The 27,459-nt window shown below is 46.3% G+C and overlaps 1 protein-coding gene across 1 annotated transcript; it reads left to right on the plus strand.

Moving 5' to 3' along the window:
- Positions 1-2,032: 2,032 nt before the first annotated feature.
- Positions 2,033-7,568, plus strand: LOC119333840 (serine/arginine repetitive matrix protein 1). Its single transcript, XM_037606593.1, has 3 exons — positions 2,033-2,567; positions 5,843-6,194; positions 6,278-7,568. The coding sequence occupies exons 1-3, from the start codon at positions 2,129-2,131 to the stop codon at positions 6,930-6,932; spliced, it is 1,446 nt and encodes a 481-aa protein (XP_037462490.1). The 5' UTR covers positions 2,033-2,128; the 3' UTR covers positions 6,933-7,568.
- The last annotated feature ends 19,891 nt before the right edge of the window (positions 7,569-27,459 follow it).

Here is a 27,459-nt window from a genome sequence, read left to right on the forward strand (position 1 = left end):
TGATGTGTGCCTTGCTATTAGTTTAGCAGGGAGGTACCAAAGTAATCCAGGAGTGGATCACTGGACAGCGGTCAAGAACATCCTGAAATACATGAAAAGGACTAAGGATATGTTTCTCGTTTATGGAGGTGACAAAGAGCTTGTTGTAAACGTTTATGTCGATGCAAGCTTTGACACTAATCCGTATGACTCTAAGTCACAAACTAGATACACATTTTTATTGAATGGTGGAGCTGTCAGTTGGTGCAGTTCCAAGCAGAGCGTCGTGGCGGGATCTACATGCGAAGCGACATAACTGCTTCGGAAGCAGCAAATGAAGGAGTCTGGATGAAGGAGTTCATATCCGATCTAGGTGTCATACCTAGTGCATCGGGTCCAATGAAAATCTTTTGTGACAATACTGGTGGAATTGCCTTGGCAAAGGAATCCAGATTTCAGAAGAGAACCAAACACATCAAGAGACGCTTCAATTCCATCTGCGATCAAATCAAGGAGGGAGACATAGAGATTTGCAAGATACATATGGATCTGAATGTTGCAGACCCATTGACTAAGCCTCTCTCACGAGCAAAACATGATCAACACCAAGACTCCATGGGTGTTAGAATCATTACTATGTAATCTAGATTATTGACTCTAGTGCAAGTGGGAGACTGAAGGAAATATGCCCTAGAGGCAATAATAAAGTTGTTATTTATACTTCCTTATATCATGATAAATGTTTATTATTCATGCTAGAATTGTATTAACCGGAAACTTAGTACATGTGTGAATACATAGACAAACAGGGTGTCACTAGTATGCCTCTACTTGACTAGCTCGTTAATCAAAAGATGGTTAAGCCGTGTGCGGTGCCTCCCTCCACATATCACACCTCCGGTCATATCTTCGTAGTGTGTTTAGGCGAAGCCCTGCACGGATCACTTCACCATCACCGTCACCACGCCGTTGTGCTGATGAAACTCTCCCTTGACACTTTGCTGGATCAAGAGTTCGAGGGACGTCATCGAGCTGAACGTGTGCAGAACTCAGAGGTGCCGTACGTTCGATGCTTGATTGGTCGGAACGAGAAGAAGTTCGACTACATCACCGCATTGTCAAACGCTTCCGTTTTCGGTCTACGAGGGTACGTGGACACATTCTCTCCCTCTTATTGCTATGCATCTCCTAGATAGATCTTGCGTGAGCGTAGGAATTTTTTTGAAATTGCATGCTACGTTTCCCAACAGAACCCGTGTTGCCGGCAGCGAGAGAAGGAAGCGGCAGCGTCGCAGGGAGCAGATGTGAACATGGACGAGCAGCGCCCCCCTCCCGTGCCCGAAACCCCGCACCCCATTCATCCAGCCGCTGACAAGGATTGCACTGTCGGACCAGGTTGGGACATAGGAGGATCCAACGGACAGTCCGGGTATTCTGGAGAGCTTTCCGTCTACACAGATGCCGCCAGTGGATGTTTGTCACTCGCCGCAGCTCGTTTGGGTGCCGACAAGCACGGGCACCGGCGGTGCCCGGGGTGCCCACGACCTGTTCGGCGAAATAACACAATAGAGTCGTTATGTTTTTGTTGCTCCCGTTCGATCAACTTTGCATATGGCATGCTCAATGTTTTGTCGTATCTATTTCGAATTGTTGAATTCAGATGATTTTTATCGGCATGATCGACTTGCATGGATTTGAGGATCCACATTTGAGGTGTATGATGCGCAACAGCCAAATGAGGAGCCATCCAACGTTGTCTGCAGACACGTTCGGACACACGTGTGCGGGTGTACAGGGGCGGATTTGGCAGGTACGGCTGTAGATGCTCTTATCTCCATCAAGATTCCTTCGAGGCAGATTTGGCAGGTGCGGCTGTAGACAAGCTTACACATATCAACGGCCAGAATCAACCGCGTCGTGAAGACCCTAACAACCCCCCTCATCCAACGGTGGACGCGACCCGCCACTGAAAACCACATTGGAGACGAGATCCCCAGTCCGCTCGCACCACCCCTCTTGAGTCCTTGACGGGTTGACCCCTCTCCTACGGTCGTCGCAAACTTGTTGTACCCGCAACCTCTCTTCTCCTGGCCCTCTCCGAACTCCAAACCCTAGAGGCGCCGCACACCGCAGCGACACGTCCAGCGAGATGCGGCCGCGCGGCAGAGGGGACGACCCTGACGACGACGAGGACTACGAGTCCTCCCCGCAGCGGAGCGCCCCGGGGTCGGATGCCGAGCCCGAAGAGCCCGCGCCGCCGCCGCCGCCGCAGCCCACGCGCGCGCCCCTCAGCAGCCTAGTCGTCCGGCCGTCGCCGCCGCCGCCGCAGGATAACGGCGCGTCCTCCCAGTCCCCTGCCCGTTCGTCCCCCTCCCCCGTCGGCGACGCCCAGGGTCGCCGCCGCGGGTCCTCGCTCCCTCGTCGCCGTCGCGAGTTCTCGTCGCCGGGCCCCCGGATCAGGGAGAGACGCCGGTCGCCGCCGCCCCCCGCGAGGCGCCGCCCTGGCAGCCCGCCGCCCCCCCAGCGCCGCCGCTTCAGCCCACCCGGTTACCAGCCTCGGCCCCCACGATTCTACGACGAGCCGCAAGGTCGGTTGAAAATCCTCGAATCACCCAACTTTCTCTAGATCTGTTTCTTTTGGATTCTTCTGGTCCCTTAAGCTGCTATATATTATTCTTGGATGCTGTATATGCATGTTGTGTGCTCTGATTCGGTTGTTAGATGATTCAAGATGCAGTCTGTGTGCCTTGTTTGTCCGTTTGGTCGTTAGATGATTCAAGGTGGCCATCATGAATCGACAATTACTTATATCCAGCTCATAAATGGCAATCCTTTGATTGTATATATGGCGATATATGTGAGGTATTTGCCTTGTTTATCTGTTTGTGTTGTTATGATTGAAAGGGTGATCAAGGCTTTGAACATGTTTGGGAAAGAATCTTGACAAATCGAATAACTTCTGTTGACATATGCCTCAGGTTATGCCAAATCTGCATCCGCATAATCATAACCAGTTTCATGTTTTATGTGCTGGTTAGATATGCTTTCGCTTAATTGTTTGTAGTCAAAGTTGCTGTAGATTGTAGTTTTTCTATGCATAGTTTGCATGAGCACAAATTTCCCACTTAAGTTCTCTTGGCAAAATCTTTGATTGGTGCTATGTCTGACATGCACGCTACTGCTGGCCCCTTTCTTGCTAATGTTAATCAGAATTTACCTACCAGAGGATCTACATCTAGAGAACATTTGTAAATGATGTATACATCTATTTATAAAAGGTCATCTGAGTGAAACAGCTAACATGATAGCTATGAATATCATATCATTCTCCATAAATGTTTCATCTTGAGCTTGTTGCAGGCATTTTTGCATGATAAATTGTGTTCTTCACATCAGCTTTGATTCCTTTTTTGAGTGAGTTGGGTGCCATGTGTACTTTACCTTGAGAACCCCTATAGATACTGTTCGGTTTGCTTTTATTTAATGTTGCATTACTTGAGTTCTCTTCTTAATGGATGCCTTGATTCCTTAAGCCCTTTAGTTATGGTTTGATCTGCTTCTCTTTTCAGACTTACATAAGTATATAATTGCATTAATGGGCTTCAGATTTGAACATTTGGTCTTTCATTACATGAAATTTTCACCATGCTAAAGTTAAGAGAGTAATCTTTAGGAAGTTTGGTCAAATATGTTAAGAGGTTTGTTCTTTGTTGCCAGCATTTGCTCTGGCTTTCTTTGTTCTTATTCATGTCATGTATATAATTTCTATGATCATTCATAATTTTGTATGTGATTGTATCCATTTTTTCTTTACCATGTCTGGTGTTCTATGGCAAGTTTGATTTTCAGTAACTTGTCAATTTCAACTCAGCCTTCTCCTTTGACGTGACTAGTTCAAATTCCTATATACGATGTAGGATATTTAGTTTTACCACTAAACCACTATATGTAGGAACATAATGCACGGCTGAAGTCGAAAATCTCCTGATTTGTTTTGACTTTCAAGCGATTGTAGTTTGTAGATATTATCTAATTCTTTACTGGCTTGGATATTCAGTGTTATGGCCAAGCACTGCAACCCCCTCTAAGTATCAAATGAAGTGTGGAATTGGCTGTTCTACTGTAACAGTTTTCAACTTGGCTGCATAGGAGACAGGCTTAGTATTGACGCTTCTCATGGCAACGTCTGCTTGATGGTTTAGCCTTTTTGTTGGCATTTAATTTGGATTATAAAACAACTCAGTTGCTGTGCAATTGGTGAACCATGACAAGGTTGGAGTTGTGATAAGTGGCAACACAAGGAAGGGCTGAGGACTTGAATTGTATTGATGCAGCTGTGGTCACATACTTGTCTGAGAGCTACAAGTCTTGTTGAAATTAACTTGACACGTGGATATCTAGGAATTCCTTTAATATGAATCTGAGTTGTGTCTTGTTGCATCAATTCAACCTGACCAACTCCTCCATTTTGAGTATTTGGTAATTCCGATAACTTCACAATGAATTAAGTCGTGGGCTACATTTTGGAATTAGCATCATGGCGTTCATCTGACCATCTTTTCAACAAGTTGTTGGAGATTTGGTTGAGAAAAATGCGCTGCAGATACCGGAATAAAGTACATCAGCGAGTGCAGCAGTTGGTACCATCAATTGGTACAAGGACTTCAGCATTAGGGATCATCCATTGATATGAATATGAGGAGTCACATCTTTCCATGATCAATTGTTGGGCCTGACCAACTGCTCCATTTGAGCTTTTGAGATAAGAAGAGAGTCGAGTTGAGCTTGAGGTAGTGTCGAGGAAGCTGTGGTCAGTGTTTTGGTGCTGCTTGAGTTTTTGGAGTTAACATGAATCTGAGTTGTGTCTTGTGGCATCAATACAACCTGACCAACTCCATTTTGAGTATTTGGTAATTCTGATAACTTTGAAATAAGTCGTGGGCTACATTTTGGAGGTAGCATCATGATGTCTTTTGACCGTCTTCCCAACAAGTTGTTGGAGATTCGGTTGAGGAAAGTGCGCTGCGGATACCAGCATAGAGTACATCAGCGAGTGCAGCAGTTGATATCATCAATCGTACAGGGACTTCGGCATTAGGCATCTGCATGATGTTTGGATACTGAATTGTCTACTTTTTTATATGGACAACTGATATTTCATTGTCCAAGACCCTATCTGCTAGTAAGATTGTGAGTTTGTTTGATGGTGAAGAGAAGACTGAAGCAGACAGACAACTTGTTAGCCTTTGCAGGAAGACAACATATGGTAGGAAGTAACATAGGATTCCTGCTGCCTGTTGCTTATGCCTTCTTCATGTAGGAACTTTTCTTTAACTTACAATGGAGGATTAGCTAGATAATGCCCAATAAGGTGATAGCCTTATATGGAATGTCTTGGAAGAGAAACCCCTGTGTTTTAGGCTGACTGCATGCTTTACTCTCCAAGATACCATTGGCAAACTGCTGTGCTGTACTGCTTGGCGCATATGCATTGGCATGATGAATGGTTGGGAGTTCCTGACTTTGCGTGAAGTTATGGGGCTGTTACTGGCTCACATGGAGATAAGCTTTTCTTAGCAGAATCTGATTACAATATCCGGATGTGTAGTCATGAACAGATAGTTTTGTTTTGGGTTGAGCAGCAGCTTCAACGGTATTTCCTTCTCAGAGCTTTCTTAAGAAACGTTGGCCTTTGCAATTACTACCTCATTCGGTATGTGGAGAGTAATTTTGTTGGAAGTGGTTCTCCAGATGGGGTTTGCCTGTTTCAACCCCATGTGGCTGGAGTAAGCACTTCTTTGCTGAATATTCATGTTTTGTGTCTTCTAATGTTTATTTGGAATTGCTGTTACTTTCTTTGCAGGATATGGCATGCATGCTGGACCATCACCTCCGCGCCAACGCAGATTAGAAAGCAGCAACTTTGATGACGCTATTGGTCCACGTTACACCCATGGCTATGAAGGGAATGGTAGAGGATATGCAAGGGGTGGTAGGGGATATGAAGGGGGTGGTAGGGGATATGAAGGGGGTGGTAGAGGAGGTGCAAGATTCCAAGATGTTTCTCCACCATATGGAAGAGGAGGCAGGTCGCACGGGAGGGGGAGCTATAATGGTCCTGGAAAGGAGTTCATTCTAATTGATGGAGAATATGTTCACAGGAATGATCCAAATCTTTCACCAAGAGAAGGTGATTGGATATGCCAGAATCCGAGGTAGATTGTTTTTCAGCTCATCGTAATTACTGCACTTAATCTTGCTTGCCTTAACTTAATGTTTTTATTGCTTTTTATTTCAGTTGTGGAAACCTCAACTTTGCTCGAAGAAGTCACTGTAACAACTGCAACAAACACCGCTATGAGTCTAGTCTTAGTCCTCACAGGGGTTACTTTGACTCTCCTCCACGAGTGCCTGCAAGGCCACTTGGTCAACCAAGTGATCGTGCTCCTCCAAGAGAAATGGCGAGGTACAAGCCAGCACCCCGTGATTGGGGTGTGGGTGATCCTAGAAGTTATCCAGCTAGATCACCTCCAGAACGCGTAGGACGATTTCCAGATCCATTGCAGAGGGAAAGGGGTTTCCGTGGTGAACGTGAGTTGCGTGACCCTGTGAAGTTTGAGTGGTCTGCTGCGGAGTACAAGCAGAGGGAGCGTCCACATGGTGGGTTGTATCTTGACAGGAGCCGATCTCCTCAGGGGAGCTGGGGGAGCGATATGCGGGACAGAAGCAGATCTCCTGCAGGTAACAGACCAATGAAGGGTGCTTTCTTGGGCAGAGGTCGACCAGACCTAGAGTATGGTGGTTCATATGTAGGCCGAGGGCGGTTGGATGGTGGGCGCGGGCGTGGACGTGGGCGTGGCCGTATTTACAGGCCAGGAGGTGATCCATACCCTGGCGAGGGCCGAGATGATCGGCGCGCTGCTCTTCATGGTAGGGATGATGGGCGCTACTAGTTCATCCTTTGAACTGATTCTCTGGAAAGAAAGATCTAGTTAAGACGGTGCAGGTCCAGCCTGTAATATTAAACTATCAGTACTGTTTCCTCAACTGTGATGACATTTGCAATGTTCTGAAATGAACAAGTCCACTATGCACTGGATGATGGTATTATTTTGGTTCAGTGAGCAGCTGGGTTGTTATGTCAAAGCTGATCTGATTATTTGGTTATTTTGGGTTGCTTCTCGGTTGGGTTGTACCCTCATGCCTGGTCGGGTGGAGTATATGCAACACAAGGATTTCAGGTTGCTCTGGCAGCTGTAGGTCACATGCCTTGGCCCTTGTGGTCTACGAGTTGTGGGCATAGCCAGAAAGGTTCCGTAATCACGGCAATGTGTACTTCCAGTGGAACCCACTGCACTGCATGATGGCCTGAAGCATCAATGAAAAAGTCATCATTGGTAGAGCTACAAACAGGGGTGATTTAACCTATTGGAAGAAACTAAAGTTTTGTAGTGTGCAAATATCAAATGTTTCACCGAGGCCTATTTAGGACGTTGTACTAGGAACGGAAGACAGGTCGTGGTATGCTTCGATTTGTGTTATGATTTATGAATGTGTATATCTTGTGCCGGTTACACCAGGTGTATCAATTCATTTTGCACATAATTCACAAAAAATAAATCATTTTGCACATAGGAGGACCAATTGTAAGCAGAGTTTTCACATAAACCATTTCTCTTGCATGATATTTTCATTAAAAACCTCCCTAGCTTAAGTGTGCCTTTTACAACCGCAACCATTAGCCAAATCGTAAGACCTAGAGCCTCTAACCGTTGAAATCATCATCATCATCTTTATACGATTATATTAGTTTTCAAGAAATTAATCTTAGTCGTGTTCTTGGGTACTGTACACTATCTATCCTTGCTTGGTTCAAGACTATTGGGAAGGGTCATATAAACTTCAAGGATGAGCATGGGCGATGGGGAAGAATGGGTAGCCGCGTCGGCAACTGCCGACAAGCCTTATTAAGGCCTTCTCTACCATTGAATTCGGCGATGCTTCATTCATAGAGGGCGATTATGCTAAGTCTTGTGGTGTTGTCATCCGTGATCACCGGGATCTTTCATGTCGGCGTCCACGACGAGATTACAACATGAAGTTGATGTGTTCACGGCAGAAGTGGCAGCTCTGCTTGAAGGATTGAAGCTAGCAAGAGATACGGGATGCAATAACTTGGTGGTGAGATCGGATAATATCACGATGGTGGATGCACTTAGATTCAATGAAGGTTATTCTATGGTGGCAGCGCCGCTTCTTGATGAATGTCGTAGTTATCTAGTAGATTCCGGGAGGTTTACTATTGAGCATTGTATTAGAGTCAAATTATGTAGCTCATGAGCTGACTAGATGGGGACGTGCTAATAATCCATCTCGTTGGATTGATGCCCCGTCTAATTTCATTGTGAGTCTGCTGGCAGACGATATATCCGTCCTTTGATTAATAAAGTAAGCTTTCTCGTGAAAAAAAGATTCAAGTCCATCTTTACTGCAATCCTGGTTAGGAACTTGTTGAAATAATAGGGGATTTCCTCATCCAGCCTACTCCTAGGACTATATTATATGCTCCCAACTCCGGTCTTCACATTCAATGCCTCGAGAAACAAGTCAAGATAGATGAAACCTTTTTATCCGCTTCCTTACCGGGAAGACACACTTCTGTTTTTATTTTGGCTTCACCTTCTCCTCGCACCCCCTTGTCTTTGTTAGCAATCGAACCATCTCCACTAGGATCCGGATGTGTCTTAGTGACCGGCTTTAGACCATGAACTGCCAAGTAGCAAGGTAAGATTGGATGTGTTCGCGAAACCATGTTATAATGTACAATATTAGTCCCGAGGATTGTATGAGCAAGGCCTGAATAATTTCTATTGGTAGCAACACGAGGAGCCCTGAAGGGAGATACAAAAGTTTAATCAATGCCACATTTTCAGAAGAAGCAATATATTGGATAATAATCATACACTGTGAATGAGTAGACAAATTGACCGAGAGCTTACACACAAGAACAAAACCTAATTCTACTTATTTTTCCTCATCCCCTGCTATCCTACCACATGCCAGTCAATATCTAAAGTGGAGAAGGAAGAGTAACCCCCATGCCATCAATTAGTAATAGAATAATCATTTCTTCTCCTTTGAGCCAATAAGGTCCTTGCTATCGAGCCAGTGAGCCAATACCAATGCCAATAGAGAGGGTGTAAATGAAGGACTCAAAGGAGGTTAACGATTAAGAGCAAACACAACATGTGGGCCATTTGGAGGAAAAAGTAATCTCAACCTTTCTTCTCCTATCAGTGCCTATCCGAAAGAGAACCCGACACCTCTTGTTCCTAAACGCCAGATATGGCATGCAGCAACGAACAACAAGGGCGAGGAAAGATAAAAAGTATTGGAAATATGCCCTAGAGGCAATAATAAAATGGTTATTATTATATTTCCTTGTTCATGATAATCGTTTATTATCCATGCTAAAATTGTATTGACTGAAAACTCAAATACATGTGTGGATACATAGACAACAACGTGTCCCTAGTAAGCCTCTACCGGACTAGCTCGTTGATCAAATATGGCTATGGTTTCCTAGCCATGGACATGAGTTTTCATTTGATAACGGGATCACATCATTAGGAGAATGATGTGATGGACAAGACCCAAACTATAATCATAGCATATGATCGTGTCAAGTTTATTGCTATTGTTTTCTGCATGTCAAATATATGTTCCTATGACCATGAGATCATGCAACTCACTGACACCGGAGGAGTACCTTGTGTGTACTAAACATTGCAAAGTAACTGGGTGACTATAAAAGTGCTCTAAAGGTATCTTTGAGGGTGTCTGTTGAGTTGGCATGGATCAAGACTGGGATTTGTCACTCCGTATGACGGAGAGGCATCTCAGGGCCCACTTGGTAATACAACATCACAATGAGCTTGCAAGCAATGTGACCAATGAGTTAGTCACGGGATCTTGTATTACGAAATGAGTAAAGAGACTTGCCAATAATGAGATTGTACTAGGTATGGAGATACCGACGATCGAATCTCGGGCAAGTAACATACCGATGGACAAAGGGAACTGCATACGGGATTAGCAGAATCCTTGACATTGAGGTTCGACCGATAAGATCTTTGTAGAATATGTAGGAACTAATATGGGCATCTAGGTCCCGCTATTGGTTATTGACCATAGAGGTGTCTCGGCCATGTCCGCATAGTTCTCAAACCCGCAGGGTCTACACACTTAATGTTTGGTGACGATATAAGTATAGTTTAGTCATTATGGTGGTTACCGAAGGTTGTTTGGAGTCCTGGATGAGATCCCGGACATGACGAGGAACTCCGAAATGGTCCGGAGGTGAAGATTGATATATTGGACGAAGGTTATTGGAGTCCGGAATTGTTCCGGGGGTACGTGGTGATGACCAACATCACCAAAAGAGGTTTCGGGGGGCCCCATGGGCCAAGGGGAGGGGGCAAACCAGCCCACTAAGGGGTTGTGTGCCCCCTCACCCTTTCCCACTAGTGTTTTCCCCTGGTGGCCGCCGCCCCCTAGGAAACCCTAGGGCGCCCCTCCCCCCTATATATAGAGGGGTAGAGGGAGGGCAGCCGCACCCATACACATCTATACGTGCCACAGCGCTCCTCCTCCTCTCCCTCATAGCCATCTTCTTCTCTCTAGTGCTTAGCGAAGCTCTGCTGAGATTTCTCCACCACCACCGCCTTCACGCTGTCGTGCTGCCGAAGGACTCGAGCTACCACTTCACCATCACTCATTGGATCGAGGAGGTGAAGGCGTCATCAAGCCGTACGTGTGTTGAACGTGGAGGTGACATCTGTTCGACACTAGATCAAAAGTTCACGGGACGGATCGTTATTGGATCGCGAGGACGTTCGACTACATCAACCGCGTTTCTTAATGCTTCCGCTTAGCTATTTACAAGGGTATGTAGATCCAATCTCTCCTCTCGTAGATGGTCATCTCCTAGATTGGATCTTGGTGAGTGTAGGAATTTTTTTGTTTCCCATGCAATGTTATCCAACAGTGGTATCAGAGCTAGGTCTATGCATAGATGACATCATGAGTAGAACACAAAGGAGTTTGTGGGCGTTGATATTCAGATTGCTTCCTTCCTTGGTCTTTTCTTGATTTGACGGTATTGTGGGATGAAGCGGCCCAGACCAACTTTACATGTCCACGTACATGAGACTAGGGGTAGGGGTGCTCCCCTAGAGACGACAGCTGGTGCCCTGGCGGCTCGCGAGGCTAGGAGCCAGGCCGTCCTGGGGGAGGAGGAGCTGGAACCTCCAGGGTCCCCTGGGAACCAGCCGCCGGACGACTCGTGAGGAGCGACTTCTTCAGTGTGCATCTTCAGCTACTCCAACGCCTCTTCAACAACGGTGCCATGTGACATTTCTGGTTTATTCAGCTCGGGGCGCCCCTCGGGCTGCATCATCCCCAGGTCGCATGGGCCTATCCCTGCGACATGCATCCTTTTGCATCTTTAGCTTACTCTGTTGGGGGCGCCCCTCGGGCTACATCATCCCCAGGCCGCATGGGTCCATCCCTGTGGCATGTATCATTCTTGCATCTATTTGAACTAGCTTGCCTCCTAGCTTGAGTCATCTTATGATTATCACCTGCCTATTCGGTACTTTGATACCATGAACGTCGTGTGCCCTTGAAAGCCCACCCACGACCGCCTCATGATTAAGGACTGGCACGGTGTTTATGCTCGGGTCCGTCCCTGCAGTGTCGATAAACCCAAGAGGCTGAGCTCTGGCTCATGGGCCAGCTCCCGTATACGTCACCTCCCATGGCCCTTGGTGCCCCGCCCTCGCATGAGCTAATCGGGGGCGGATGAGCGAGAGCGCGTGACCCGGTGCCTCATCACCACGGGAGCCGCGTGCGGGTTGTCTTTCTTCAGGATTTTTCGCATTAGAAGACTGGGCACAGCGTCTGTGCTTGAGTCCGTCCTTGCAACGTCGATAAACCCAACGACTGAGCTCTGTCTGGCAGGCCAGCCCTGTTCACGTCACCTCCTGGGGTCGTTGGTGTTTGGCCTTCTCATGTGATCGCCTCAGGAGATTCATTCGGCGTAGGTTGTCTAACCATCCCGCAGGTCCACCACAGCTGTCAAGATTCAAGTTAGGTACAACCCGCCTTGAGGTAGGGCCTCGTGAGTCCTGTGCTAGCTCACGAGTGCCCAGACACACCTTGTCTGGCCCTGCCGTGCAAGCCACATGTCAGGGCAGGGCTGTACACGCCCCGGGGGCTCCACTTAGAGGGAGCCCTCACCCACACACCAGTGGAAGCACCATGCTCCATGCTGGCAATCGACACGGTCGAGGAGCGCCTATGCCCATGCAAGTGCGGAAGCACTATGCTCCGCGCTGGTGATAAACAACTGAGGGCGGCCCCATGGCCGCATCAACCTCAGGGAGCCACCCGGCTCGGTGTCCAGCCTCGTAGCAACGCTTCCCCCCGGGAGAGTCGCGCGAGGGGGCTGGGCACGGGGGCTGTGCTCAGGTCGTGCCTGGCGTACGCCACCATGCCAGGTCCCCCGGACCTGGTAGTCGCGCCCCTCTTTCGAGCGGGACCTCAACGAGGACAAGTATGGAGGTCTATTTGTACGTCAAGGGGGACTCCTGAGCATCGCGACCCAGGAGCCTAATTGGCCACGTAGCCCCTCACCCCTTGGTCTCGTCCTGGTGATCCGGACGACCCAACGGCGGCTGAGGCACGTGTGGGATCGGGCCCTTCTGACGCAGAACACTAAGACCTACTTTTGCATTTTCTTTCCGCAGGCTGTTTGCGTGTCAAGGGGGACTCCTGAGCATCATGACTCAGGGGACTAATTGGTGACGCCCCTCACCCCTTGGTCTCGTCCTGGTGATCTGGACAACCCAACGGCAGCTGAGGCATGCGCGAGGCTGGGCCCTGCCGACGTAGAACATCAAGCAAATGGGAAGGAGATCGCGGAATCCTAACAAATTATTACAAGACATACTGTTCTTCCAATACCAAACACAAGTTTTGACGCCTCCATGAGGCACGTTGCATATCGCAGGAAAGTAAAAACGGGAAGGAGCACCACCGTCCACCGGCAAGCCTCCTCTTCAGCCTTGGGCGCTGTCGTCAGGGAGCGCCTCCCCATCAGTAGCGTCGCCGTTGCCCGTGCCGTCGGTTGTGGTCGAGGGTCGGCGGCACCGTTAGTCAGAGGCACGGGGTCGATGGCGAGGAATTTCTCCAACAGGGCCTCCACCCGGTCCTTCACGGCTTCGGCAGCAGCCTCGCAGCGCTCCTCGTCCACGGGCTCGAGCAGGGCGATGCTGGGGTCGCGAAGATGAATGTGGTTGAAGACGCGCATCACGGCTGATGAGGAGAGCGCGCGGGCTTCTCCCTACACCATGGGGCTGATCCCGTTGACGACGTCCTCGAGCACCGTGATGAGCTGAGGGAGTAGCTGTGCGGGGCCATCGTCATCAGTCACCAATGGCTTCTCCAAGCCCTTCTCGTAGTGCTCCTACAAAGCCTCGCGGGACCTCAGCTCAAGGGATTTGAAGGCCACACGATTTTCAGCAAGAACCTTCGCTTTGGCCTCCAGCTAGGCCTTCTCCGCCTCCACCTTCTTCTCCAGCTCCTCCAGGCGGCGGCACTCCGTGGCCTGTGCCCGCGCTAGCTGCTCAAGCTTTGTGTCACGGCCAGCGACCGCATCTTCTCGAGCCTTCAGCTTCTCCTCCCGTGCCTTGTGCTGACGAGCTTCGGCAGCACGTTCATTGCGCAGGGTCTCCAGCTCGGCTTCCGCCACCCGACAGTGCTCCTTGGCGTCCTCGGCATCCTTCAGCGCCACCTCATGGGCGGTCGCGGCCATGTCGACAGCCCGCTTACCCTCCTCAGAAGCTGCCACCGCCTGGACCCACGCCGCCCTCACGGATGCATCGGACCGCGACCACCCCGAGATCAGCTCCAGGCGCCCTGACGCCAAGCGACGGTCGGCGCCCTGAAGATCGTCCTGAAACTAGGTCAGCGCGGAAAAAGCCTCCTCCAGAGCATCACGCGAGGCAGAAGGATCATGGCCTAGCGGCGTGATAGGAAGAGGAGGAGGCAGCATCGGCGCCAAGGCCTGCAGGTTGGCGGCAACAGAAGAGGCCAGGGGCTCCTGAGCCTTCGGAGCCTCAGCAAGCAAGCTGGGAGCAGGCGCCTCCGAAGCCAGCTTGGCCATGGAGATCGTCTTCTCCTGAAGTCGGGCCTTTGAATCTCGCGTGGACGAAAAGGGGATACAATGCCAAAGCAAGACATGCAATCGCAAATTTCATGATAAGGATAACACTGATGCAAAAGCACTACATATTCTTTACACACCCCCACGGGGTTCCCCTCGATTGCTTGCCGGGAACCAAAAAAACGAGTTTTCCAGGAGTCATATCTATAGATGTCGCCACCGACGCCATCATAAACAGTGGGCCACGAGGGGCCGACGCCAACCCCATCCAGATCAATGACGACGACGAGCGGACGCCGCTGTTGCGCTTCGGGCACGTCGAGAGCTCGGGGGCACGTAGCTGTCATCGCTCGTCTCCGGAGTCTCGTCAGGCTCAGGAGAATCACTGGACTCCCAGGTGTCGTCGTTGCTGCTGGAGGACCTGTCGGCAGGGCCAAGGGCAGGCCCAACGCCTGCCGTTGCGCCGTCCTGGCGACCCCTCCAGGGCAGCACTTGATACGTCTCCGTCATATCTACTTTTCCAAACACTTTTGCCCTTGTTTTGGACTCTAACTTGCATGATTTGAATGGAACTAACCCGGACTGACGCTGTTTTCAGCAGAATTGCCGTGGTGTTATTTTTGTGCAGAAATAAAAGTTCTCGGAATGACCTGAAAATCAACGGAGAATTATTTTGGAATATATAAAAAATACTAGAAGGAAGATCCACGTCAGGGGGCCTCCACCTGTCCATGAGGGTGGGGGGCGCGCCCTACCCCCTGGGCGCCCCTGCCTCGTGGGCCCCCTGACACTCCACCGACCTCAACCTTGACTCCATATATTCACTTTCGGGGAGAAAAAAACCAGGGAGAAGGATTCATCGCGTTTTACGATACGAAGCCGCCGCCAAGCCCTAAACTCTCTCAGGAGGGCTGATCTGGAGTCCGTTCGGGGCTCCGGAGAGGGGAATCCGTCGCCATCGTCATCATCAACCATCCCCCATCATCAATTTCATGATGCTTACCGCCGTGTGTGAGTAATTCCATCGTAGGCTTGCTGGACGGTGATGGGTTGGATGAGATTTATCATGTAACCGAGTTAGTTTTGTTAGGGTTTGATCCCTAGTATCCACTATGTTCTGAGATTGATGTTGCCATGACTTTGCTATGCTTAATGCTTGTCACTAGGGCCTGAGTGCCATGATTTCAGATTTGAACCTATTATGTTTTCATCAATATATGAGAGTTCTTGATCCTATCTTGCAAGTCTATAGTCACCTACTATGTGTTATGATCCGGCAACCCCGAAGTGACAATAGTCGGGACCATTCCCAGTGATGACCATAGTTTGAGGAGTTCATGTATTCACTATGTGTTAATGATTTGGTCCGATACTCTATTAAAGGAGGCCTTAATATCCCTTAGTTTCCAATAGGACCCCACTGCCACGGGAGGGTAGGACAAAAGATGTCATGCAAGTTCTTTTCCATAAGCACGTATGACTATATTCGGAATACATGCCTACATTACATTGATGAATTGGAGCTAGTTCTGTGTCACCGTATGTTATGACTGTTACATGATGAACCACATCCGGCATAATTCTCTATCACCGATCCATTGCCTACGAGATTTCCGTATATTGTTCTTTGCTTATTTACTTTTCCGTTGCTATTTTTATCATCACTACAAAACACCAAAAATATTAGTTTTTCTACCGTTACCTTTTACCACCATTACCACTACTATCATATTACTTTGCTACTAAACACTTTGCTGCAGATATTAAGTTTCCAGGTGTGGTTGAATTGACAACTCAGCTGCTAATACTTGAGAATATTCTTTGGCTCCCCTTGTGTCGAATCAATAAATTTGGCTTGGATACTCTACCCTCGAAAACTGTTGCGATCCCCTATACTTGTGGGTTATCAAGACTATTTTCTGGCGCGCCGTTGCCGGGGAGCATAGCTCTATTCTTTGAGTCACTTGGGATTTATATCTGCTTATCATTATGAAGAACTTGAAAGACACTAAAACAAAAATTTATCCCTCAACTACGAGGGGAGGTAAGGAACTGCCATCTAGCTCTGCACTTGATTCACCTTCTGTTTTGAGTAAGCTTGCGACACCTAAACTTGCTTCTGCTATTAATTCTGATATGTCGCATGTTATTGATGATGCCAGTTCTGCTATGCATGACACTTATGATGAAACTACTTCTATGCTTGATACTACTGTGCCACTTGGTGAATTTCTTGATGAACAACTTGCTAGGGCTAGAGAGAATGAAATTATTGAAACTGATAATATTGATGAAAGTGATGATGAAGATTCTCCCCTAGATATGAATTACCTATTGTGCCTGAGGGCTATGTTATGGATGAAGAAACCGCTAGAGATTTTCTTGCTTGCAATGATAGGAATGATCTTAAGAAACTATTAGCTAAGCTGAAACAAAAAACTTTGAATGCTAGAATGAAATATGATCCTGCTTATGCTACTTCACCTATCTTTGTTACTGATAAGGATTATGATTTCTCCGTTGATCCTGAGATAATTACTTTAGTTGAATCTGATCCTTTCTATGGCTATGAATCTGAAACTATTGTGGCACATCTTACTAAATTAAATGATATAGCTACCCTGTTCACTAATGATGAGAAAACTCACTATTATTATATTCTTAAATTATTTCCGTTCTCATTAAAGTGTGATTGAGGGAGTCCTGGATTAGGGGGTCTCCGGACAGCCGGACTATATCCTTTGGTCGGACTGTTGGACTGTGAAGATACAAGATTGAAGACTTTGTCCCGTGTCCAGATGGGACTCTCCTTGGCGTGGAAGGCAAGCTTGGCAATACGGATATGTAGATCTCCTCCCTTGTAACCGACTTTGTGTAACCCTAGCCCCCTCCGGTGTCTATATAAACTGGAGGGTTTAGTCCGTAGGACAACAACAATCATACCATAGGCTAGCTTCTAGGGTTTAGCCTCTACGATCTCGTGGTAGATCAACTCTTGTAATACTCGTATCATCAAGATCAATCAAGCAGGACGTAGGGTATTACCTCCATCAAGAGGGCCCGAACCTGGGTAAACATCGTGTCCCCTGCCTCCTGTTACCATCCGCCTTAGACGCACAGTTCGGGACCCCCTACCCGAGATCCGCAGGTTTTGACACCGACATTGGTGCTAAGACATGGTTTAATTCTCTTGATCCTGGTTGTGTGCGTAGTCCCCAGGATATGATTTATTACTTCTCTGCTAAATATTTCCCCACTCATAAGAAACAAGTTGCTTTAAGGGAAATATATAATTTTGTGCAAATTGAAGAAGAGAGTCCCCCACAAGCTTGGGGGAGGCTTCTCCAATTACATAATGCTTTGCCTGATCATCCTCTTAAGAAAAATGAAATACTTGATATCTTTTATAATGGACTAACCGATGCTTCCAGAGACCACCTGGATAGTTGTGCTGGTTGTGTTTTCAGGGAAAGAACACCAGAGGAAGCTGAAATTTTATTGAATAATATGTTGACTAATGAAAACAATTGGACACTTCCTAATCCAATTCCTGATCCAATTCCTGAGCCAACTCCTAAGCCAACTCCGAAGAAAAGGGGTATTCTATTTCTCAGTCCTGAAGATATGCAAGAGGCAAAGAAATCTATGAAGGAAAAGGTATTAAAGTTGAAGATGTTAAGAATTTACCTCCTATTGAAGAAATACATGGTCTTAATTTACCGCCTGTTGAAGAAATACATGGTTTAATCCATCTCCTATTGAAGAAACACATGGTCTTGATAACCCGACACAGATAGTAAAGGTAAATTCTCTCTATAGATATGATAAAGCTGAGATCCCATTTACTAAGTTTGCTAGCCCATGCTTGGATGAGTTTGACGACTTTATGGTTAAACAAGAAAACTTCAATGCTTATTTTGGTAGAGAATTAAAATGCAATGTCGATATGCTTGAACACTTGGGTGATTATATGGCTAATGTTAAAGGTGAACTTAAACTTATTAGTAAACATGCTTCTATGGTTACCACTCAAGTAGAACAAGTACTCAAATCTCAGAATGATTTGCTTAATGAATTAAATAGTAAGAAAAATGATAATGCTGTTAGAGTTATGACTAGAGGTGGTAAAATGACTCAGGAACCTTTGTATCCTGAGGGCCATCCTAAGAGAATTGAGCAAGATTCTCAAAGAAATAATATTGATGCACCTAGTCCTTCTAAGAGGAAGAAAAAGAAAAATGATAGGACTTTGCATGCTTCTAGTGAACCTTTTATTGACACACCTGAGAATCCCAATGATATTTCTATTTCTGATGCTGAAACACAATCTGGTAATGAACATGAACCTAGTAATAATGTTAATGATGATGTTCATGTTGATGCTCAACCTAGCAATGATAATGATGTAGAGATTGAACCTGCTATTGATCTTGATAACCCACAATCAAAGAATCAACGTTATGATAAGAGAGACTTTGTTGCTAGGAAGCACGGTAAAGAAAGAGAACCATGGGTTCAGAAGCCCATGCCTTTTCCTCCTAAACCATCCAAGAAAAAGGATGATGAGGATTTTGAGTGCTTTGCTGAAATGATTAGACCTATCTTCTTGCGTATGCGTTTGACTGATATGCTCAAATGAATCCTTATGCTAAATATATGAAATATATTGTTACAAATAAAAGAACGATACCGGAAGCTGAAATTTCCACCATGCTTGCTAATTATACTTTTAAGGGTGGAATACTAAAGAAACTAGGAGATCCCGGAGTACCAACTATACCATGCTCCATTAAAAGAAACTATGTTAAAACTGCTTTATGTGATCTTGGAGCCGGTGTTAGTGTTATGCCTCTCTTTATATCATAGACTTGATTTGAATAAGTTGACACCTACTAAAATATCTTTGCAAATGGCTGATAAATCAACTGCTATACCTGTCGGTATTTGTGAGGATGTGCCTGTTGTGGTTGCAAACGTTACTATTTTAACGGACTTTGTTATTCTTGATATTCCCGAGGACGATAGTATGTCTATTATTCTTGGAAGACCCTTTTTGAATACAGCAGGGGCTGTTATTGATTGCACCAAAGGCAATGTCACTTTTCATGTTAATGGCAATGAGCATTCGGTACACTTTTCGAGGAAACAACCTCAAGTTCATAGTATAAACTCTATTGGAAAATTTTCATTGATTATTTTTGGAGGTTTTGAATTTCCTCTTCCTACTGTCAAGAAGAAATATGATATTCTTATTTTTGGGGATGTGCATATCCCCGTTGAGGTAACCTAGTGTTATTAAAAAATTCTCCGGTTCCATGTTATTCGGAATGAGTTTGTTAACAAGACCTGATCAACCTTGTTAGTGGATTCCTTTTGATGAGCATGAGATGGATGAATTTAGAAAACACAACTCTCTGTACCCTCTTTTTACTTTCTGTTATTTATATTAAATAAAGCAAAAATAGTAATTTCTGTCTGTTTTCTGAATTATCCATGCAATAAAAAATACCCCGAAAATAAAAGTTCTCCAAATGCCCTGAAATTTAAATATGATTTTTTCTAGAATATTTGAGAATATCTGGCACTGAGAACACTGCAGGGGGAGCAAGCACCTGGCCACGAGAGTGGAGGGCGCGCCCTACCCCCTGGGCGCGCCCCCTGCCTCATGGGCCCACGGTGGCTCCCCTCCACTTATTTCAGCTACCACACACTCCTTCTTCCTCCCACAAACATCACTAACCAGCTCAAACCCTAGTCCAAGCTCATTTTGCTACCATTTTCGATCTCCTTGCTCAAAGCACCTCTCACAAAACTGTTTTGGGGGATTGTTCCTTGGTATGTGACTCCTCCAATGGTCCAATTAGTTTTTGTTCTAGTGATTTATTCATTGCATATTTTTGCTGCTTAGGTGACCCTGCTCTTGAGCTTGCATGTCAAATTTATACGATCAAAAGTAGTTTTGATGCATGATATTGCCTCTAGGCACTTGTAGGAGTAGTTGCTATCAATTTTGTTGAGTTTGGTTCACTTTTGTTTTGAAGTTACTAAAATTTCAGAAATTTTTCAGAGGAAGAAATATGTTTAGGAAAATATACCAAGGTGGTCTTTCAAGGAAGCAAGGACCCAGGCTCGCAATACGCGATGCCGACGATGAACCACCGAGGGAAGCTCAAGTGCGGGCTTGTGAATGGCCTTCAGAGGACTTTATGGATCGAGCAGGAACCGAGGAAGAATTTAACACATACGTGCGTAATGCTGATCTTGAGAGCTTCGAGGTGGATAAGTGCCGCCAGTACCACTATCTCACTGATTCCTTTGTGAGAAGGTTTGAATTTTCATCATCACGCAATTCTCAAACTGTCCTGTTTGATCTTTATGAAAATTCTTATACTATGGACTTAGAGGATTTTAACACTGCTTGCAAATTTCCACAATGGGGTACTCCTAATGAACCTCGCAAATCTGAGTTTAGAGATTTTCTTGCTAGTATAACTATGGGGGAATCTAGAGATATAACACAAGCTACCATAGGGAGCATTCATTTTCGTGCTATACATTATTTCTCTCTCTTCATAGGTAGATGCATTAATCGTAAAGATGAAGCATGTCACATGTGTGTGCCTGATCTTAGCGTTCTTAGAGGCGCTGTTTTAGGAGATAAACAATACAACTTGGGGGCTATCGTTGCACGTAGGTTGCATAATAATAGATTTAATGGAGATTTCTTCGGTGGAATTTATGCAACCCGTCCAGCTAATTTTCTTGATATACCCATACGTGGGTATGATATTGAGTTGCCTCCTGTTTATTTAGATTATGAGGCCATGGTCCGTCATCAGTTTGTTGAGAGGAACGATCAGTTCCTCCAGTACCGACTAATCTTTGACAGACGATGCAACTATCACGTCGCTCTCCCTGCTCCTGCTTTCTTTGACTCTCAGGCAAAAGGGAGATATGTTATAACCAGGGAGGAGGCGGACGAGTATAAGAGGAGGATGGAGACCCGTCTCCAAGCGGCAGCTCATGAGGCAATAGCTGCCGCATCTCAGTACGACCCAGCTACAACTTTGGATATCCGCCAGGCCAGCCGTGGCCAAAGACCAACTTAGGCCAAAAGCCTAAGCTTGGGGGAGTACGTATTTCTCACCAACATTACATTTATGTTCACACACTCATGCTAGGTGTCGGTGCTCATACTTTTTCATTGTATCATCCATGCTAGTTTATTTACTTTTTATGCTTTCTTCTTGTGTGTTTAATAAACCTTAATAAAACAAAAAAAATTAGTTGTAGCTTTTAGTTAGTTTACTTTTCATGCTGTAGTAGTAATAAGTAAAAAGAAAACCCGAAAATATTTCTTGTTCTTCTTTTGCTTGTTGGGAGCTTTCCCGTGTAAATAGTTTTATTTCTTTTCTTGTTCTTTGGGGGTCGAGAGGAGAAGACCATGATTAAAATGTTAAAGTGGCTCTTATATGCATTATTGTTGATCTGATAAAGAGCCCATATTACCTTGTATTCTCTCTTGAATTGAATGCCTGCAGATTCCAGCTTAGTCTAGTGCACGTGCACTATTATTGTTATCCACACTATTCGGTCGTGCAAGTGAAAGGCAATAATGATGACTATATGATGAACTTATTGAGATGAGAAAAGCTGGTATGAACTCGACCTCTCTTGTTTTTGTAAATATGATTAGTTCATCGTTCCTGATTCAGCTTATTATGAATAAACATGTTTGCAATGATGATTAGAGATTATAGTTTCTTATGCCATGCTTAATTAGCTAGGAGCTTATAATGGTTTACCTTGCATGTCAACATGCTATTAAAATGGTTGTAATGTGGTATGATAGGGTGGTATCCTCTTTTGAACGATTCGAGTGGCTTGACTTGGTACATGTTCACGCATGTAGTTGAAACAAAATCAACATAGACTCTATGATATTTATGTTCATGGTGCATTACATCCTACTCATGCTTGCATTCGGTGTTGATTAATTTTAATGCATGTTCATGACTGTTGTCGCTCTCTAGCTGGTCGCTTCCCAGTCTTTTTCTAGCCTTCACTTGTACTAAGCGGGAATACTGCTTGTGCATCCAACTCCATAAACCCCAAAGTTATTCCATATGAGTCCACCATACCTACCTATATACGGTATCTACCTGCCGTTCCAAGTAAATTTGTATGTGCCAAACTCTAAACCTTAAAATAAGCATTCTGTTCTGTATGCTCGAATAGCTCATGTACCAACTAGGGCTGTCCATATCTTCCATGTTAGGCAGGTTATTATCAAGAGGAGTGGACTTCGCTCCTCACTCATGAGAAAATGGCTGGTCACCGGGATGCCCAGTCCCATGCTTTATGCAAATCAAATCAAAATAATTGCAAACAAAACTCCCCCAGGACTGTTGATAGTTGGAGGCACTCGTTGTTTTGAGCAAGCCATGGATTGATGCTTGTTGGTGGAGGGGGAGTATAAACTTTACCATTCTATTTGGGAACCGCCTATAATGTGTGTAGCATGGAAGATATCGCCATCTCTTGGTTGTTATGTTGACAATGAAAGTATACCGCTCAAAATATTATTCACCTTTGTTTCAAAACCGAGCTCTGGCACCTCTACAAATGCTTGCTTCCCTCTGCAAAGGGCCTATCTATTTACTTTCATGCTGAGTCATTATCCTCTTATTAAAAAGCACCAGTTGGAGAGCACCGCTGTCATTTGCATTCATTACTGTTAATTTACATTGAGTATGACTTGACTGGATCTCTTTTACCATGAATTACAATGTCTAGTCAGTCCTTGGTCTTTAAAGGTGCTCTGGATTTATGTTTTGTGGTCTCAGAAAGGGCTAGCGAGGTACCACCTTTTTATATCATATTATGATTGTTTTGAGAAAGTGTTGTCATCCGAGATTTATTATTATTGCTTGCTAATTGATTATGTCATTGATACGAGTAAGCATGAGACCTAAATGTTATTGTGAATATGGTTAGTTCATAATCTTTTCTGAAAACTTGAATGCTGGCTTTACATATTTATAACAACAAGAGCAAATAGATTTTGTAAAAGTTTTTCGTTATCACTTTCAGTTTATCAACTGAATTGCTTGAGGACAAGCAAAGGTTTAAGCTTGGGGGAGTTGATACGTCTCCGTCGTATCTACTTTTCCAAACACTTTTGCTCTTGTTTTGGACTCTAACTTGCATGATTTGAATGGAACTAACCCGGACTAACGCTGTTTTCAGCAGAATTGCCATGGTGTTATTTTTGTGCAGAAATAAACGTTCTCGGAATGACCTGAAAATCAATGGAGAATTATTTTGGAATATATAAAAAATACTAGAAGGAAGATCCACGTCAGGGGGCCTCCACCTGTCCACGAGGGTGGGGGGCGCGCCCCCCTGCCTCGTGGGCCCCCTGACACTCCACTGACCTCAACCTTGACTCCATATATTCACTTTCGGGGAGAAAAAAACCAAGGAGAAGGATTCATCACGTTTTATGATACGGAGCCGCTCCGAAGCCCTAAACTCTCTCGGGAGGTCTGATCTGGAGTCCGTTCGGGGCTCCGGAGAGGGGAATCCGTTGCCATCGTCATCATCAACCATCCTCCATCACCAATTTCATGATGCTCACCGCCGTGTGTGAGTAATTCCATCGTAGGCTTGCTGGACGGTGATGGGTTGGATGAGATTTATCATGTAATCGAGTTAGTTTTGTTAGGGTTTGATCCCTAGTATCCACTATGTTCTGAGATTGATGTTGCTATGACTTTGCTATGCTTAATGCTTGTCACTATGGCCCGAATGCCATGATTTCAGATCTGAACCTATTATGTTTTCATCAATATATGAGAGTTCTTGATCCTATCTTGCAAGTCTATAGTCACCTACTATGTGTTATGATCCGGCAACCCCAAAGTGACAATAGTCGAGACCACTCCCGGTGATGACCGTAGTTTGAGGAGTTCATGTATTCACTATGTGTTAATGCTTTGGTCCGGTACTCTATTAAAAGGATGCCTTAATATCCCTTAGTTTCCAATAGGACCCCGCTGCCATGGGAGGGTAGGACAAAAGATGTCATGCAAGTTCTTTTCCATAAGCACGTATGGCTATATTCGGAATACATGCCTACATTACATTGATGAATTGGAGTTAGTTTTGTGTCACCGTATGTTATGACCGTTACATGATGAACCGCATCCGGCATAATTCTCTATCACCGATCCATTGCCTACGAGCTTTCCATATATTGTTCTTCGCTTATTTACTTTTCCGTTGCTATTGTTATTGTCGGTGTCAAAACCGGCGGATCTCGAGTAGTGGGTCCCGAACTGTGCGTCTAGGCCGGATGGTAACAGGAGGTAGGGAACATGATGTTTTACCCAGGTTCGGGCCCTCTTGATGGAGGTAAAACCCTACGTCCTGCTTGATTAATATTGATGATATGGGTAGTACAAGAGTAGATCTACCACGAGATCAAGGAGGCTAAACCCTAGAAGCTAGCCTATGGTATGATTGTTGTATATGGAGTTGATTGCCTACGGACTACAACCCTCCGGTTTATATAGACACCGGATTGGGTTAGGGTTACATAGAGTCGGTTACAATGGAAGGAAATGTTGAATATCCGCATCGCCAAGATTGCCTTCCATGCCAAGGAAAGTCCCATCCGGACACAGGACGAAGTCTTCAATCTTGTATCTTCATAGTCCAGGAGTCCGGGTGAAGGTATAGTCCGGCCATCCGGACACCCCCTAATCCAGGACTCCCTCAGTAGCCCCTAAACCAGGCTTCAATGACGACGAGTCCGGCGCGCTAATTGTCTTCGGCATTGCAAGGCGGGTTCCTCCTCCAAGTCCTTCATAGAAAATTGTAAACACCAAGAGTAGTGTCCGGCTCTACAAAATAAGCTTCCACATATTGCCATAGAGAGAATAATATTAACACAAATCAAATCTGCTGATGTATTCCGCAGTGCGTCATCACACTACAGCCAAGTCCTTCACTCGAATCGTTTTCACTTTTCCACCTCAGCGTGTTTTGCGAGGCGGTTTCCTTGGCACGTCTTGTCAAAGCAGAGATCGTGTGCCCCCCTTTTATAGGATTCTCATCAATACAGACGTGGGTAACCCAATCGTGCCCGTTAGCATGTTTTCTCGATTAAAGGCGAGTCCCAAACGGTTACGGGGAGGGCTCCTGGTATTCAACCTCTTATAAAGAGACCAGGGCCTTACTCCTTTTCTCCAATCCCAAAACAAGTTCGCCCGTCGCCTCGAGTTCCAACACCCTAGGCTCCAAATTTCGGGCGCCTCAGACCTTCGACAATGTCCGGTTCCGACCTTCAAGGGCGATGGATGCGGACGGAGGAGGACGTGCTAAAGTTGAGAGAGGCTAAGTTCTTGACCGCCGAAATTTTGCACAGGTTGCCTGCTCAAAGGCAGGCTATCCCCAGTCCCCAGCCTGGTGAGAGCGTAGTGTTCGTGTCTCACTTCCTTCGGGGGTTAGGCTTCCCGATGGATCCCTTTGTGAGGGGACTGCTGTTTTATTACGAGCTGGAATTCCACGACTTAGCTCCGGAGTCCATCCTCCATATCTCCTCGTTTATCGTTGTATGCGAAGCGTTCCTCCGTGTTACCCCTCACTTCGGATTATGGCTCAAGACTTTCAAAGTGGAGCCGAAGATGATCAAGGGACGGCAAGCAGAGTGCGGAGGCGCTGTTATAAGCAAAAATGCTGATGCTCCATGGCCCGAGGGCTCTTTTCAAGAGGAGCTAGGCTTGTGGAAACGAGAGTGGTTTTATATCACCGCTTCCCGGAGCACCAAGTGGGTGGCGCTTCCTGCCTTTCGCTCGGGTCCCCCACCACGGCTAGCATCATGGGTTAACAGAGGGTTAGATTGGGGTTTGCCCAAAGACGTGCCCCTGTTACAGGGCCGATTTAAGGATCTCTTGGAAGGAGACCTCAGCTTGGTCAAGGTGACGCAGGTCATGCTGATTCGCCGAATATTGCCCGGCAAACGTCGCCCCCTTCGCCTGTGGGAGTTTAATCCAGAGGGACCGCGAGCTCTCCAGAACTTTATGGGCGCAACGCCCGCGGAGATGTATAGACTGTTCTTTGGATCACAAGAGATGTGTCTGGATTTAACCGAGGACGCAGGCCTAAGCTGCAATCGCCCGGATACTCAAGTAAGCAACCTTGTGCCCGGACCTTCTATCCATATATTTGTCATAAACTTGCCCCTAAAAGAGCCGTCCTTTTAAACAGGAGTGGATAGCAAAGGCAAAGCTGATCAGGTGTCCGGCTCCCCTTCCTGAAACCAGGCCGGATCCCGTGCTGGTCAGGATGCTGGAGATAATGCCTTTGGAGGGGGAGGACAAGGAAGCTATGGCCTCCTCGAAGGAGGCTGCTCCGAAGGGAGGAACCAACAATTCCTCTCCTAAGGGGAAGAAGAGAGCCGCCTCTGACGACCCGGAAACCATGTCCTTGAAACGAAGGAGAAAATCCTCGTCAGAGGGTCCAACGCCGGGGAGTTCCTCGGCCGGACTACGCCCTCAAGGGGATCAGCCCTCCAGCGAGCCGTAAGTGGAGAAAAGATTTTCCTTTTGAGGGATGAGGGAAGTCCTTGATTTATATCTGAGAAGATTAACCAAACCTTTATATTGTAGCTCGGACCTCAGCCCTTCTCAGCAGAGCTCGTCTTCGGGGGATCTCCTTCCGGAGATGATGGAGAGTGGGACGCCTCCCCCTGCCGTGCCGCCTAGCGAGGCGGGCGACCCTGAGGTGTCGTCGCGGAGGGTTTCTCCAAATCCGGCAGGGGCGGAAGGTGGCTATGCGCCCCCCCGAGGTTCTCCGCGTCCGGCCTTCGAAAGAGGTCATGGGACGAGCCCGGCACCGTCTGGTGCTCGGCCGGAGGAGCTAAAGATTCTGCTGGGGCGAGCTTCTATCTCAGAGGAGCACCGCGCATTGATGGGCACGGTGATTGAAAGGATTTCATCCGTAGAGAGCGGATTGTATGAGGCCATCAAAAGTTTATTGACGGGTTTCGAGGTACACTAGATAATGTATACTTTTGTCAGTTGCGCATGAGTAAGATGCGCCCTGTGTAGATAGTAGCCCCTGAGACTCTACGCGTCGTCAAGAAATGACGACACGCGGAGGATCATAATCCCAGGTCTAAGATGTCGCCTTTGAATGTAGGCGGCAGGGTGTCCGGAATCGAGCCGAACTGAAGATTTTGCCGAACT

This window comes from Triticum dicoccoides, chromosome 7A (assembly GCF_002162155.2).
Source record: "Triticum dicoccoides isolate Atlit2015 ecotype Zavitan chromosome 7A, WEW_v2.0, whole genome shotgun sequence".
In the NCBI taxonomy this organism is placed as follows: Eukaryota; Viridiplantae; Streptophyta; class Magnoliopsida; order Poales; family Poaceae; genus Triticum; species Triticum dicoccoides.

What these genes read in the sequence shown, in the direction of transcription:
- LOC119333840 (XM_037606593.1), top strand. Translation starts at nt 2,129, where the DNA reads ATGCGGCCGCGCGGCAGAGGGGACGACCCTGACGACGACGAGGACTAC. An exon ending in ATTCTACGACGAGCCGCAAG is followed by an intron (nt 2,568 to 5,842) that starts GTCGGTTGAAAA and finishes CTTTCTTTGCAG; the next exon opens with GATATGGCATGCATGCTGGA. An exon ending in TGGATATGCCAGAATCCGAG is followed by an intron (nt 6,195 to 6,277) that starts GTAGATTGTTTT and finishes TTTTTATTTCAG; the next exon opens with TTGTGGAAACCTCAACTTTG.